Source organism: Apis dorsata, unplaced genomic scaffold (assembly GCF_000469605.1).
Source record: "Apis dorsata unplaced genomic scaffold, Apis dorsata 1.3 scaffold_163, whole genome shotgun sequence".
NCBI lineage: Eukaryota > Metazoa > Arthropoda > Insecta > Hymenoptera > Apidae > Apis > Apis dorsata.
In genome coordinates, this window is record NW_006263452.1 from 583,625 (window position 1) to 598,544 (window position 14,920).

At 35.1% G+C, this 14,920-nt stretch overlaps 4 protein-coding genes across 7 annotated transcripts in view; 2 read left to right on the top strand and 2 right to left on the bottom strand.

The window, feature by feature from the left end:
- LOC102677004 (lysine-specific histone demethylase 1A) overlaps positions 1-4,729 on the bottom strand; it is a 102,577-nt gene extending 97,848 nt beyond the window's left edge. Inside the window, exons 1-10 of the mRNA XM_006613845.2 lie at positions 4,578-4,729; positions 3,821-4,049; positions 3,585-3,736; positions 3,354-3,515; positions 3,142-3,258; positions 2,879-3,055; positions 2,535-2,795; positions 2,333-2,470; positions 2,180-2,253; positions 1,958-2,106 (exon numbers count right to left, since the gene is read on the bottom strand). Of these exons, the coding sequence (XP_006613908.1) occupies positions 1,958-2,106; positions 2,180-2,253; positions 2,333-2,470; positions 2,535-2,795; positions 2,879-3,055; positions 3,142-3,258; positions 3,354-3,515; positions 3,585-3,736; positions 3,821-4,049; positions 4,578-4,601 (1,483 nt within the window). The 5' untranslated portion in view covers positions 4,602-4,729. The remainder of the gene's footprint in view (positions 1-1,957; positions 2,107-2,179; positions 2,254-2,332; positions 2,471-2,534; positions 2,796-2,878; positions 3,056-3,141; positions 3,259-3,353; positions 3,516-3,584; positions 3,737-3,820; positions 4,050-4,577) is intronic.
- A 533-nt stretch (positions 4,730-5,262) lies between these two features.
- Positions 5,263-6,203, top strand: LOC102671266 (ATP synthase subunit s, mitochondrial; the record flags this gene model as incomplete). The annotated part of the gene is made up of 4 exons (XM_031509577.1): positions 5,263-5,357; positions 5,451-5,653; positions 5,739-5,901; positions 5,979-6,203. Coding segments are annotated over 4 exons (567 nt in total), but the record flags the coding sequence as incomplete, so codon positions are not given.
- A 428-nt stretch (positions 6,204-6,631) lies between these two features.
- On the top strand, positions 6,632-7,963 carry LOC102671411 (MRN complex-interacting protein). The gene is made up of 3 exons (XM_031509584.1): positions 6,632-6,908; positions 6,992-7,060; positions 7,188-7,963. Exons 1-3 carry the CDS (start codon positions 6,858-6,860, stop codon positions 7,701-7,703), a joined length of 636 nt encoding a protein of 211 aa, XP_031365444.1. The 5' UTR covers positions 6,632-6,857; the 3' UTR covers positions 7,704-7,963.
- A 387-nt stretch (positions 7,964-8,350) lies between these two features.
- Positions 8,351-14,920, bottom strand: part of LOC102677152 (extracellular sulfatase SULF-1 homolog) — a 72,295-nt gene continuing 65,725 nt past the window's right edge. For 3 of the 4 annotated variants that reach the window (XM_031509581.1, XM_006613847.2, XM_031509580.1), the window contains exons 7-17: positions 14,454-14,564; positions 13,965-14,260; positions 12,819-13,169; positions 12,266-12,452; positions 11,922-12,162; positions 11,674-11,853; positions 10,632-11,616; positions 10,139-10,549; positions 9,852-10,040; positions 9,688-9,775; positions 8,351-9,569 (exon numbers count right to left, since the gene is read on the bottom strand). In XM_031509581.1, the coding sequence (XP_031365441.1) occupies positions 9,479-9,569; positions 9,688-9,775; positions 9,852-10,040; positions 10,139-10,549; positions 10,632-11,616; positions 11,674-11,853; positions 11,922-12,162; positions 12,266-12,452; positions 12,819-13,169; positions 13,965-14,260; positions 14,454-14,564 (3,130 nt within the window). In that variant the 3' untranslated portion in view covers positions 8,351-9,478. The remainder of the gene's footprint in view (positions 9,570-9,687; positions 9,776-9,851; positions 10,041-10,138; positions 10,550-10,631; positions 11,617-11,673; positions 11,854-11,921; positions 12,163-12,265; positions 12,453-12,818; positions 13,170-13,964; positions 14,261-14,453; positions 14,565-14,920) is intronic. The other variant, XM_006613846.2, reaches the window with a different exon arrangement.

Consider the following 14,920-nt stretch of genomic DNA (forward strand, 5'->3'; position numbering starts at 1 on the left):
AAGGAAAAAAAAAAAAAAGAAAACAGAAGACGAAACCGTCCATGCATTGGTCGAAAATTCGTGGAGTATCTTTATATTCGGACGGAAGGGGGAGGGGGAAAGGTATATTTGCATAAATCGACGAGCTAACGAGACGTGACACCGATCCGAGAAACGTTACCGGAGAAATAGAAGCGGAACCGTGGTCGGCGACATTCAAAGGCGAAAAAGTATCTCGAGGAATACTCTTAGGCCTAAACGGTTTTTCGGTCAGTGGCTATTAACCCTGTAGCCGGGATTCGTTTCGTGAAAGAATGGAGAAGGAAGCGATGGTCCGTAAACCGGAGCCGGAGGATCGCGAGAAGTTCGAGGCTCCGTCCAAGAACCGATTACATCGAGGATCCGCCGTTCAGGGCCCCAACTTTGGACCGAGGGATTCACCGGGGAGAGCCTATTGTTGTGCTTAATTTACCGTTAAATTGTTTACATCTCATTAATCGCCGGGAAGAACCTGCGGGCAGACCGTCATGATCATCGATGCACGTCAGTCATGGACTGTGGGCATCGCTTTAATTTCGAATTGACCACCATGGCCGCGCACCACCGTGGCCCCAATAAGAACCGGGGGCGAGAGGCACCATCATCCTCTTCCTCCTCCTCCTCCTCCTCCTCGTCCTCCTCCTTCCTCGCGCGTCTCTTGTTTCATTCTGTGCGTTAAGGGGCCACGCTCACTCGCTCGAGTTCGCTCTCTCGCACGATGCACTCGACTGCGCGGCCAGTGCGCGGACGACAGTGGAGCAATATTGGAATTCGAGCCTGACTCGACCGGTTCGCTCGTTCACTGTCAGTCGAGTGTGCTTCGCGGTAGCGACACACGCGACCACGTTATTCCGATGCGTTACGGTTCACCGATACGCAACATCCACCAACGTCTACTTGGGATATCTATTAAAGCAACGTTTACCGTTCGTTTACATACCGGGTACAATATTTCGTGTAAGATCAACGATAACCGGTTGAAACCGACGCCTCTGTCTCTCGTACTTGAAACCATACAGGCTTCCGGGTGTGAATCGTGTCAAGGAAGGAATTACAAGTAATGTCGTTAAGATAATTCCGCGCTCCGAGAACGCCACGGCTCCACGATGAACCTGTCTTCCTGTCTTCCTCTCGTTGCGCGAGTATGAGACGAGCGGAATGGTAACACGGAATGTGGTACGTCACGAGGTTACGGTCAGAAGCTTCGAACAGATTTAATTGCAATGGATAGCGATTCGAACGGGATATGGGATAGCCAATTATTTCCGGAAAGGTTCCTTGGTTGGTTTAATGTAAATACTTGAGATAATGATTAGGGAAATGGTATGGTAGACCGTTAAGTCAAGTTTGCTGCAAGTTAGGAACAGAGAGAATCCCTCGAACAGTGTAAAATACGAAACCGCTTGATTATCTATAGTCATATTTCTCGCCGCTTTCGTTTTTGTTAACGCATTAGTAGACCCGAGAACCGCGAACACGCTATATGATCATAGTATAATTTCACATAATGAGAACTCTGGTAACCGATCGGTTAAGGGATATAGCGTACTATCTACATGGAATCTCGTGCTATCGACTTTCAATAAGGTTGATAAAGTCAACCGCACGGACATCGAGTGCGAGAGACTATCCGACGCCTGTAAAGGAGATGCAACCCGCGAATAATTCACCTGTTATCTATACCATCTACTGGCTGGTTAAGCAATTTCTCGAGAACGTCGATATAATACCGTATGTACGCGTTACGCCGTACTCGACGAATCACGTACGAAATTAGAATGTTTTCGCGTGTTTAACGTATCTTAACGAGTAACGTGTACAATTGATAATAATTATGGTCAATTTAGCGGTTCAACAAATTCTAATTGCTCGCGTGGTGAAAGTAAACAACGACTAACAAGGCAAAACGTTACTTGCAAGTGTTATTAAAGAGACTGACCTGTTAGATGACTGCCGGTAAATTCGAAGTCGTCGTCTTGGTCCCAATGTTTCAGGCTTAGGTTCGATAGCGACGTCGCGTTGGCGAACTCCAAATTTGCAAAGTGCCAATCCAATATTTGACGGTCCTTCGAAGAAAGATATACGTCACTATGAACAATAAACAAAAAATTTATATACCGATAAAAATCTTAATCTACGATGCATCGTATAAGGAACTTACCTAGGAGGGGAGGCTTCCAATTCTTGTAACTTTGCCTCGATTTCTTTCTGTTGTTCGGAAAGTTGATCCCATTCCTAATATAAAGAATTAAATAGCGTCTACTTGATATAGAATATATGAATAAAGATAGGTGCAAGTAATTGATAATTATACCTTGCATGCATTATGAAGATCGCGTAATTTTGAACGCAATACGAATTCTTGCGTTATATCACGTGTTTGTAATTTACTTTCGGTCATTTCTTTATATTGCTTATTTAACTCGACCAAACGATCCATGATTGCTATCATCTATGGTATAAGAGCTATTAGTATTTTCTAATAATTTTTAGATAAAAATAATTAAGATACTCACCCTATGTTGATTGGTAATGAGTCGACCTTGGAGCGATAGTACGGAACGCAGATGTGCTACTTGACGCTGTTTGACACCTTGCTCTTGTAGACGTATCACCCATTCCAATGCCTGACCCAATGAAACCGGTCGTGTATTACCACCTTGTCCAGATCCAGCACTACCCACGTAATTAAAATCTAATTGATGTGAAAGATATGAAGTTGCTTCCAATAACCGGTTAAACTCTCTCTCTACCATTTCATCTTTATCTTTTGGGACCTACTTGCGGAAAAGTATTAAAACTGCATAAATAATTTTTTAAACATTTAATTATTACAATGTAAAAATATATTTATATTAACCGTTTGCCCATCGCTTTCGTATAAAGGACACTTTTGTCGAATTTTGTGAAGTTCCATATTAATCTGTTTACTAAGTGTTGTTACGGGATTCCCACCTAAACCCGTGACTACCATAGCCCCGAGATCGGCTATATATGAAGATTTACGAAATGTTGCAATTCGTCCACCAACGCGATCCTATAAAACATCAAAATTGGAAACATATGTAGAAAATAATATATATCGTTTTAATATATTGTAATTATAATTTTAAGTGATAATACCCGTGCTTCGAGTACAATTACTTCTAAACCAAATTGTTGCATTTGTTGGGCTGCAGCTAAACCAGCAATACCTGCTCCAATTACGATCACTTTACCTAACTTCTTCGTAGGTAATGGCTAAAATAAAAAATAAATAAATGATTATAATAATATTTCGCATATTATAAATAATATTTGTACAAATTTTATTAAAAAATTGAATATATTATTACTTTAAGTCGTTTAAATACTCCGAAATTAATAAAACCATGTCTTTCTAAAAATGCGTGAATTCGACGTGCCAATACAGTATCGCTATTATAAGGTGGTTCTATTGCTGGCAAAGCATTCTCAATTATCAATTGTTGTTTTGGATTTTCAAGCCATAATTGCAACTGAAATAAAAACATTAATAAGTTTGGATGGAAATTAAATTTAATTTTTTATAAGGATAAATATCATACAAGTCTGTTTCGAATGTGAAGAAAAACTTTCTGAGTCTGTGGTGGACCGCCAGAAACATCTGGGAAACAAGCAGCTTCTGTAGAAGTTAATTTATCGAATGGAAGACGACTTTGAAATGCTGCTCCTTCCAAACCATTAAGTAATTCTTTTACTAAAAATGAAATATAAATTATAATTTTATAAAAAAATTATTATTAAAAAAAAAACATAACACTTTATTAAAAAATATATTTACCATGAGGATCTTCATGATCGCTATCTTGATCGTCTTCTTCTTTTACTTCAATTCTTGGTGCTGAAGATGTGGGAACAGATTGTGATATACTTGTATCAGATTCTTTTTTTACTTCAGGAACAACTTTTTTTTCTGGCGTTACAAGACCAGGTTTAGATTTTTCCGATGTATCTGAAGCATTTTCATCCTCTAATTGATTATATTTCTCTTCCATTTCTCTGTACTCTACCTATATTTAATATATAAATATATAACAATTAAAAAATCAAGGAAACAATATTTAATTATAAATTTTTTTGTAAGAAAATCTTGAAAATATCATATAGAAATCTGTCTTAACGTATAGGTTAAAAATTTCTATAAGCATTTATGACTTAAAAGTTGCGTAAAATATATCTATTTTAATATGTCTACATAACATATTCGATTTTAATTATAAAAAGATAAACTTATGATTGATGATAAACTAAAATAAATAACAAATAATGACTCTAACCTAAACATAACCTAATCCACTTATTTGCGACAGAATATCACTTAAGATAATCATATACGAATTGTCTCTTATACTAAAATTTGTATCAATCTGTACCATTATATAAAAAAATATTAGGGGAAGAAAACAATACAAATGTATCATAGTTAATATATAAAATAATAAATTTATTTATTATATATATCGCACAATATCATACTATAAGAACATATTTTTAAAAAAATAATACCAATTCTAATAAAACAGAATAAAAAAACATACCTTCGCTCTTTTTCTTCGACTCATATTGCTGCTATTTAATAATTTCCGTATCAAACGTAACCACTGCTGTGCGTAATCACACAGGTTTGTTTTGACTCTTCAAACCGGCGGCACATACAATTATGAAATCCAGAGACTACGATAATATAGAATAGTATCGACTATAGAAATCCAGTATGTCACCTATAGTAGTATGACATCTATATTTAATAATTTGTTTATTGTATATGACTGATAAGAATTTAATAGCTTAAAATTACGATTAAAAATTCCATTCAATTGTTTGTGATTCAATATTTCTCGTATATAATGTAACAAAGAAATTATCGATTCAAATAAAAATTTTTCTATTATCTATCTTGAAAAAATTTTTTCGCCATCTATTAAAATATTTATATCTTATTGCTCAAATGTTTAGATATATTACACATAAATTCTTTTATTAGAAGTACTAGTAAAATATTATTTCGAAAGCATTACAATTATAGTTACAACAATTTTATGCTTTGTAAACAATAATGATTTCATTGTATGATTTATTTTTCATATCGTATAACCTAAGTGTTTGATAATAATATTTTAATTATATTTTTAATAATACAAAAAAATAATGACAACTTATGTAAGACTATAAAAAAATTTGTTCATTTATTTTTAAATAAAATCATTACTACATATATTTTAATTTCAGACATTGAATAGATTAACATCTGTTTTTTTTCAAACTATAAGAAGTCAAAATAGATCTTTTTTTTATTGGATTACTGTTATATTCAATAGGTAATTTAAATTAAAACAATGCTATTTAATTTTTTGTATAAGATAGCTTTTAAAATAGCTTTTGAAAAAATGGTATGAAACTATTTTTTTAAGAGTTGATGCTGACCGTATAAAAGAAATTGGTCCAGACCGTGCTTGTGCAGAATGGCTTTTAAGAAATGGAGCATTTGTTAGATGGAAAAATTTTTCTGAACAATTAACTGATTATAATGCATTACCATCTCATGGAAATTATTACATTGAAGCTATTGAAGCAAATAATGCTGGTATATGTGATGTTGGATTTCAACATTTTGGTCAATATTATAATTTTTGATTTAATAAAATGGAAAAAATTAAATATATATAATTATAATTATTCATTTAATTATTATAATTTAGAGGGATGCAAATATATAAAAGATATAAAATTTGAAGAATGCAGATATATTAATAATAGTGCTATACCACATTTATCACTTCTTCAAGATTCATTAATTAATTTAGAAATTATAAGATGTAAAAGTATTGATGATAATGGTCTACGTGAATTGAAAATATTGAAGTATGTAATATATATAAAAATATTAAAAATATGTTAAAAAAGAATATGATATTATTAATTTTTTGAATTTATTTCAGAAATTTGAAACAATTAAAAATTAAAGGATTACCAGCTGTCACAAATGATATTATTTATAAAGAACTTACTGAAGCTTTACCCAATTGTAAAATCGATATTGAATAGAGATTTATATTTTAATATTAATTAATTTATTTTTTACAAATGTTTTAAAAATATATATGCATGATGATAAAGTGTGTGAAGATAAGAAATAAAATATAAATAAAATAAAATAAAACTGATTTCTTTGATATAATCAATTATAATTCCTTATAATTCCTTATAATTTCTTATAATTTTGCAATAAAAACGCATTTGCAATAAAATATTTAAATGAAACTAAAAATTTGAAATACGCACATTAAAACGAAGTAAATTTAACAAAATCGAATCATTCACGTTCCTTCTGGGATAATTTTTTAACTTTTAATTATTCAAATTAAAACTTGAGTTTCAGAGAACTAATTTGAAACTAATTTTATTCAAATATTTCTTCTTTTTTCGTAGTTATAAGCAACTTTCAAAAATTGTAACATTCACATCGAACCATTATCTAACGGCGACTAGGACGAACTAATAAATGAACATCCAAATTCAAACTTTTTTAATTTTTATATTATAAACTTTAATTTAGGTTTTTCCGTCTTTGCATAATTTTTAATGTGCATATACTAAAAATTTCTTTTTATTTGTTATTTTATATAAAAATAAATAAATCAGAAATAACTTTATTTCCCGCCAATTTTTGATGACGCCATATTGGCTAGCCTGTCTTGTTCAGTGTCAAAGTGATTCGAAGTTTGAAATAGTGTTTCAAAGCTGTTTTACTTTAAAAAGTAATAGTTTTAATATTAAAAAGTGTTTTTCGTACTAATATTTCAATACATTCTAACATCATGCCGCAAGAAATGAATATTTTACGCTGTTCTTCATGTAAAACATATCAAGTAATTGTTAAATGCGTAGTTTCGAAATGCTGTTACAATGTATTATTATCTCTAATAACATAATTGATTTCTGTTAATAATAGGTCCATATAATAAAAAAAGCAAAAAAATGGCAGTGTAAAATATGTAACTTCAAGCAGACATTTAAACAGGTTAGTTAATTCTATTTCTAACGAAAAAATTCAATCTTCAATCTCCAATATAATATATATTATAAATATGTCATGATATAGTTATACAAAAAATGATAAAATAGTAGTAGGTAATTATAATTTTTAGGTTTATTTTAAAGGCTCAGGAAAAGATTGTCGTGTTTTTGTTCAAAAATTAAATCTTATGAAAGAACATGAGGTTGAGAAAATTGCAAAATCTTTTGATGAATGCAATAATATTAATGATAATTACACGAGTACTTATCCTGAGCAACTAAAATTAAAAGTTACTGAGAATAAGTGGGCAAAATATTTAGATTCAACTGAAGAAATTGAATCTAATATTTTCAAAGCTTCAACTAGCAAAAATATTAAGTACAATGAAAATGATGATAAAATTCATCTTAATGATAATATAATAAAATCCTCACAAAGTAAATCTATAAAATCAGATCTTTCTGATGAAAGTGATTGTACACAAAATTTTGTTAATGATAATGAAGAAGATTATGACAATTCTATATCAAAGGAAATAGATAGTAGTAAGAATAATGATTTCCATAGCAAAAATATAACCGAAATTAAATGTAAAGAAAATATTTTTGATGATAATGAAGATTTTGACATTTCAATTGATTTCTAAATTCTATATATATTTTTTTTACTTTCTAAATCTAAAAAAATTATTTTTATTATTTCTTATTTTTAAAAAAAATTGTTCATTATTTTTTTATATAAAAAAAATAAAATATTAGTTGGAATTTGGACAGTATTTTTTTATTTATTTATTTCACATGATTTAAATACATTGCTTTAACTTCAAAATCTTGAAGATATTCTCAGGACACTAACTGAGAATCTAGTACATAACACAGACATATACTTGTATAAAAAAAAATAAAATGCTAATGGAGAAAATCTAATCATACTATACAATGATAATTATAATTAGTTTTCATTAAAAAATAACAAATATAGTCAAAAATTTCTAACTTTATTGAAGCAAATATATGAAATAATGAATTTCATTTTTTTTTTTTTTTTTTTAAATATAAATCATGCAGTTTTAACATTGTGTTCTTTTTTATTACATTTTGAATTTTTATTTTTGTTTCTTTTTTTTTTTTTTTTTTGTATATATTTATAGTAACATATACAATCCATCAGCATTCAATTTTTTTTTCATTATAACAGAGACTGTGGTTAGGTGTAGCAATCACAAAAGTTTTCATATTGTTTCTAATAAGACAGGAAATTGCACAAAATAAACAATGCTAAAAGTATTTTTTTTTTTTAATTATAACTCATACAGTCTTAACATTGTGTACTTTTTGATTACATTTTGAATTATTATTTTTGTTTCTTTTTTTTTTTTTTTCCTGTCTCCATTCAAACATCCTAGTAATGATGTGGCTAGAATGATTAGTAAGATACTTTGTGGCAGTCGCAATTCATATTTTGCAATGTTATTGCATGAAGGCAATAGGAAAAAAATAAAACGAATGGCAGCTTCGATAGAACAAACGTTTTATAAACGTATATCGGTATATAGAAAATTTCACAAGAGAAAGACAACAAATTTTTGGCAGGACGATTTTCCTATTGTGTTCCGTTCTTTCGTTGTGCGTTTCAGTTCGTATCCTCACAAACTCGAGTTTAATTTTTCTCGTTGTGACGCGATAGACGAACCCTCAGATCCCTCTCTCCCCTTAGACAATTCTTTCTTCTTTATAAACCTACTTGATATCGATTATTCACTTCTCAAAGAAGTATCGTGTCGCTAATTCCGAACAATCGAAGATTTTAAAATTACTCTAAATCTCGTTAGGCAAGTATCGTTTCATTCGAGTTATTCGCTTTCTTGTATACAAAAAGACCTAAAGAGACGAGTAGTAGTAATAATAGTAATAGTGGTAAATAAATTATTATAAAAAATATCGGCTATTAAGTAAAAAAAAAGGATCGTTTAGATCGTTTCCGATTGTTAATCACACGTGTACGTCATTTAATATAAGCGAAACACGTCCGATCAGTCGCAATTTAATTTTGTGAAAAATATAGCATTAGAAATATACATAATGTACCAACATTGCAGAACAAAGTTTTTCGAGACGGTATAAGTCAATCTATCTATTTAGATCATTCGTTTAGATAGTCGACATGTTTTTGCTATCCCATTCATTTTTAGACGATTCTTTCTTTCTTTCTGCAACGCGAAATACAATCGTTTTAAAGCGCGATTCTAATTTTAATGGAATCCGAACATTTTCAATTAAATATCACGCATCCTTCCTCGATTAAATATCACTAAATAAATTACATTATTAAATGCATCGCGAAATTAATATACATCTAAGGCAATGCTTTCACGCATCCTTCGACAATTTGTTCAAAAAGAAACAAACGAATCAATGATAATCAGTACTGATGTCTGTGCCGACGATAATTCATCGTGTCTTGATGATGCCTAAAATTAGTTTGCCAGCTTCTGCTTCGTCTGTTCCAAACGCTAAAAAGAAGTTCGATAAAAAGAAGAAGAATAATAGGAAATAGGATAATAAATTTTTGAAATAACTAGAATCCACAAATTAAGAATTACAATTAAAATATTAAAAGAGATTACTTACTTCTGCAACTTTTTCCGTCTCTTATTCGGCGGACTGCTAAGCTCGCTCTCACGAATAATTTGTAACGTCGATGGTACGAAAATATCCTCTGTGCACAAAAAAGGGAACAGAACAAAATAAATAGGATAAGTTTTCAATTTCCGTGTTTCACACATCGAACGTACCGAACGTATTGGCGAATTTTCTTTTCGCGATGAATCTCTGATGCTGTTGCTGCGGCAATGCTTCCTTCGCGTTTCCAACCGTGCAATCCCTCGTCCCTTTGCACCCCTTTAAATGTTCCAATTGATCGTGAAGATAGGAACGTTCCAAAGACGTTAAAGACGAAACTCTGTTCCATTGTTCGAACGGATCTGAATAAAAAGAAATGGAATTTCGATACCGAGAAGCCAATTTCCTTTCGAATCTTCCCCACCCGATCCACGATGTATATAAGTGAATAAGCACTCACCGATCCTCAGGTTATAATAAGTGACCAAACCGGTAGTGAACTCGCAGTAAAGGAAATTGTGTGTCGCGTTAATGGTGCGGATGCACGAGTACGTATTATTGTTGGCATTCATGCAAAAACAGAATGGGCCCGCACTCCACAACGGTGCTGTGCGCCAATGATCGTTATCGTGCTCGAAACAGTTCATCTTTTCGGTTAAACACTCCTTCTCCAGTTTGGCTTTCTTCCTCAGCTTCCTCTCCTTTTTCTTCAAACGTTCCTCCTTCAACCTTCTCCTTTCCTCCCGAGCGATCTCTTTCTCGTCCTTTTTCGAGTAAGAATCCGGCTCACAGTAACACTTGTGACGTGCTTCCAAAGGACTGTTCAGCATTGGTGGTAACCGGCGATTATTATTCGCTATATCTATTATTTCTATAATAATGGAACAGACAAGTTCGATCATCTTACGTCGATACAGAGAAATCAATAAATCTCACGTATATGGATCACTGACCTTGTCTGCTCCTCCTATCCGGAGATTCCAAAATGGTAACGTCGATTCTGGATGGTCCAAGATTGTTGGTCCTGTTCTTCTGAACCTTTGGAAATCTCTTGTTCGAAGAAATTGTAACCGGTATGGTCGCAGACGTAGTGGTCGTGGTCACGACTGTCGATGGGAACGTAGTTCTGGAACGTCCTTCGGTATCGGTCGTCCTGGTGAACAATGGCGTCGCCGTTTGCGATTCTGTCGTTTCTCTGTCGATCGTCTCTGAACCTGTGGATAATATCGTTTGCGGGTTCGTTCCCACCGTATTTTCTTTGGTAAAGTCATTCGTGACGTCCCCTATACCGGTAATAGTATTCTCCCTGTGAATCGTGGTTTCCTTCATTGTCGTCGTAGGAATTGTCGTGTACCTTGTTGTTTGATGATGATACCTAGACGTAGTGCTTTGCGCGGTCACAGTCGTCTCGATTGTCTCGCTCACATTTACAATCGGCACCTCGTCGTGCACGCTATTCGTGAAAAGAGTATTGTTCCTTCGATGATGGTGGATCTTCCTTCGTCTCTGCACCTTGTCGTCCTCCGCTTCCGTCCTATTACCAACTATAGGCTCTTTTGTCTTCTGACGACGAGACGCTTTCTTTGGCTTAAAAGTCGACGATAACGAAACGGTGGAAGTTGGTTCGCTCGAAGTGGTGATCGTATCGGTATCGCTACTTTCCGTGGCTGTAACGTTAAATCTAGATTTATTCTCCGTGATGTCCGTGGACGCAACTCTTCCTTCCGTCGCTTGATCAACGCGTTTCACTGTCGTTGAACGAACGGTCGTTGCGCCAGGATTAATCGTATTGGCGTGCTCGTGTTTCTTGTGATGCCGATTCACGTGGTTTTTGGAAGGATGATGATGCGGTTTATGTGCCTCTTCCGTGCTTTTGAATCCGTCCTCCGGATCTTTCATAACGTGAGGTCGCTTGGTCATCAAGTGACGACGAATATCCTGACGAAGAACGAAGAGTTATTCTCTATTAATATATATAACGTCCTCGATATTTACTTTTAACGTCTCCAACTGCATCCTCATTTCTCTGATTTGCTGTTCGATCTCTCGCCTCGAGTTCCTCCATTCGTTCGGATCCTGGTACACGGTTTCAGAACAATTCACCCCTCCTTGCGGAAGGACAGAACATTTCGGCGGAAAGGCTCTTCTTGGTTCCGACTGGCGTTCTTGGGTCGCCTGAATAGAAATTATTCCTTCATTCCGTGCTCGAATAACAAAATTTTTTTCAATAAAATTAGAATCACCTTTAAATCGTCCAATTCCTCTTCGATGCTCTCCATTATCTTGGTCACGTGTTCAACGGTGTCCTTCTTCGTGACGCTCCTTCGTATCCTCCTGTGTCTTCTCACCACGTCTTCGACGTTCAACCGGCCTTTCACCACTTTATCCAAGCTAGGATCGAAGTCGTCGATCGAGTATTCCGATTCGTTCAAATTATCGAACTCGAGTTTCTCATCCTCCGACGTCTGGTTATCGAATCTATCCCTGAAAGGGCATCCATCACCATGAAGAGAGAGAGAAAAAAAACTAACTCTCGTCGAGTTATCTATCTCCGAGCATCGACGACTTTCTAAACTTCTTTTCGTACCTAAAGATCAAGTTTACGTATTCCTTTCTCACATCGTCCGCAAGACTGTCCAATTCCTGGAAGAAATCCTCGTCGTCCTCCTCGTCGATGGCTCGCCGATCCCGCTCACCGTCATTATATTCATCATCGTTCTCGTCTGTATCTTGGCCGGAATCTTCGCTCCCTGCTCCCGACACGTCTCGTTTGCCTGTGAGAAAAATCGTAAACTATCATCTCCAGAACCTCCTGTTAACCTTCTTAAGCCTATGAAAACGATTTTAGACTTAGACTTAGGGAAAGAGGCCAATCGATAGTTTTATCTCGATTTGAAAAAAATGTAGAGAGCATTTTTCAAATATACAAATACTCAAAATCGTTTTAGAAAAAAAGAATAGAATAATAGAATAACGGATTCCAATGGAATTGCGATAATAAAGGTGTCAAGAAAAATTAAATCGCGAAGATATTAAAGAAATGGATAGATATTTGAATCAATATTAATAATAATAATAATAATATTCGCGATACGGTAATTTGCCAATCGAAATACATTCTATTTCAAATCGTGAATTACCTCGTCTAGCAAAGTATCTGGCTACATCCGCGTACACATCGGTCGGTCTTCTGTCCCTGCCAAAGCCGGGGTATCGATGCACGTAATCGTAATCGTTCGACTCCAATCTCGTATAAACGACACCGTTCGGCGTGAAGCAGGCGCATTTCTTCGACATCCTCGGCGGAGGTGCCGCGTATTTGCACTTGTGCCTTCTCCACCTGTGCCCATCCCTCTCGCAACGCCATTTCTGTCCCGGGATACAATTCGTCTGGACTTCCGGCCTCGAACACTCGATGGCCAATCGTTCGTGCTTGGTGGAGAAGGTCGAGTGAACGGGATGGACCCTGTTGTCCAGATGCGGATCGGAGTCTGGAAGATGAACATCGTTTTTCCGCTTATAATTGTTTCATTAGAAGAATATTCTTCATAACTGATGATATTTACGCGGTTTTCTGACGCGGTATAATAATCCTGTTCCACAAAGGTGGAAGAAGAAGAAGAAATTACATAATACAGAAGAAGAGGAGAGTTTATGAAACGAGCGCGCAATAAAATGGGATTAAAGTCGCGTAAATCCCGTATAGCGTATAACTTGGATCGAATTCGATCGGATTCGATCCCGATTTCAACCCGATAATCCGGATAGGATGAATAAAAATTCATTCGAGTTAATCGCTTATTACCCTTGTCGAGCTGGAACAGGAAATTCCATCCTTGTTTTCTTTTCGCGTCGCGAGATACGAAACTAATTAAAACTTTACGCATCGAGAGAAAGATATCGATCTTAATCGCTCGAATATTATTATAAATTGTCTTTGATCGATCGAGATTATCGTGGCGAAAGACGCGAGAGAAAACAAGACGGAAAGAAACAGTTTTTTCATCGCGAATTTATCGGATGGCTACTCCCCGATTAAATCTCGTCGTCAATACTCTGTGTAAATCCACGGCTCCGAGTAATTTATTCATTGAAAGATCGGATCATAATGCGAAATTGCAGCTCTCCAACCAGAGAGCAACTTTATTGCCGCGAAAAGGTCAGCGCAAAATGGTACGCCTCCCTCCAGGCTAAATTGCGTCCCGGATAAGGCTTTATAACGCGCAAGAATTATTATTCGATAATAATATCGAATGGAGAAAGAGGGAAAGAAAGAGAGATATTACTCGATTCATCGATGATCGAGTCTTCGAAATCCTCGTCCTCCGATATGTCTTGATCGCTTCCCGTATCGTTCTCGAAGAATCGATGCTCAGACTCGTGCTCCGCATCCGGATCGGCCGTGTTGTCCTCCTCCTCTTCCGGTGTCGCGTTCGAATGCTGTTTAACCAACGCCGTTTGATTCTGTTTCCTCGCTTCCCTCGCTTTCGATTCCGCGATCGATTCCGGCGTTTCTCTACGGCCGGAAGATTCGATCAGGAACGTATCCGGCCACTTGAACTTCGATCTTCTCCCGTGTTTGCTGCAAAACACGCAAACGCAAACCTCTTGAAAAATTTACAGGAAATTCACATCGCATAAGACGGAAGGCAAAGCTTCGTCAAATTGTGTTCGAGTTTCGTTCGATTCGATTCAATGGTAATTTTCGTTTTATTGCGTTTTATTTAATTTAATCCTTAAATCGCGTGGGATGAAAAATTGGCAAATATACTCACTTCTGAAAAAGTTTCTTAAAGGAACGACCGTCCATCTGCGGGGGCGTCTCGACGCCGGCTATGTCCAGAAACGTCGGCGCCAAGTCGATGTTCAAAACTATGTCGTCTACTCTGCAACGTCATATAGATGCTTTATTGTAATCCAATATTGCAGCAATACTCCCTACCCTAGGGCGAGTACCGAGCTAGCAAAGCCTCCATTCGGATATCCCGATATTTCGTCCTTCGCTATTCCCTACCTTTCATCTTTCTCGTTTTATCGTATTACGGATCTTTGATTTTTTTTTTTTTTTTTAATATTCAATTTCAAACACGTTTATGAAACGAGGGAAATGTACAAACCGCGATAACTTCATCCTCTTATCTTTATAATATATATATATATTTTTTTAAATTCTTCTTCACCGAGTCACGCTATAAGATCATTTATTAGAACCGGCGAACGGAAAACAATTTTTTTTTTTTTT

Coding starts and splice junctions, on each gene's coding strand:
- LOC102671411 (XM_031509584.1), top strand. CDS start 6,858: ATGCCGCAAGAAATGAATATTTTACGCTGTTCTTCATGTAAAACATAT. Junction 6,909..6,991: donor CTTCATGTAAAACATATCAA/GTAATTGTTAAA, acceptor TGTTAATAATAG/GTCCATATAATAAAAAAAGC. Junction 7,061..7,187: donor TCAAGCAGACATTTAAACAG/GTTAGTTAATTC, acceptor TATAATTTTTAG/GTTTATTTTAAAGGCTCAGG.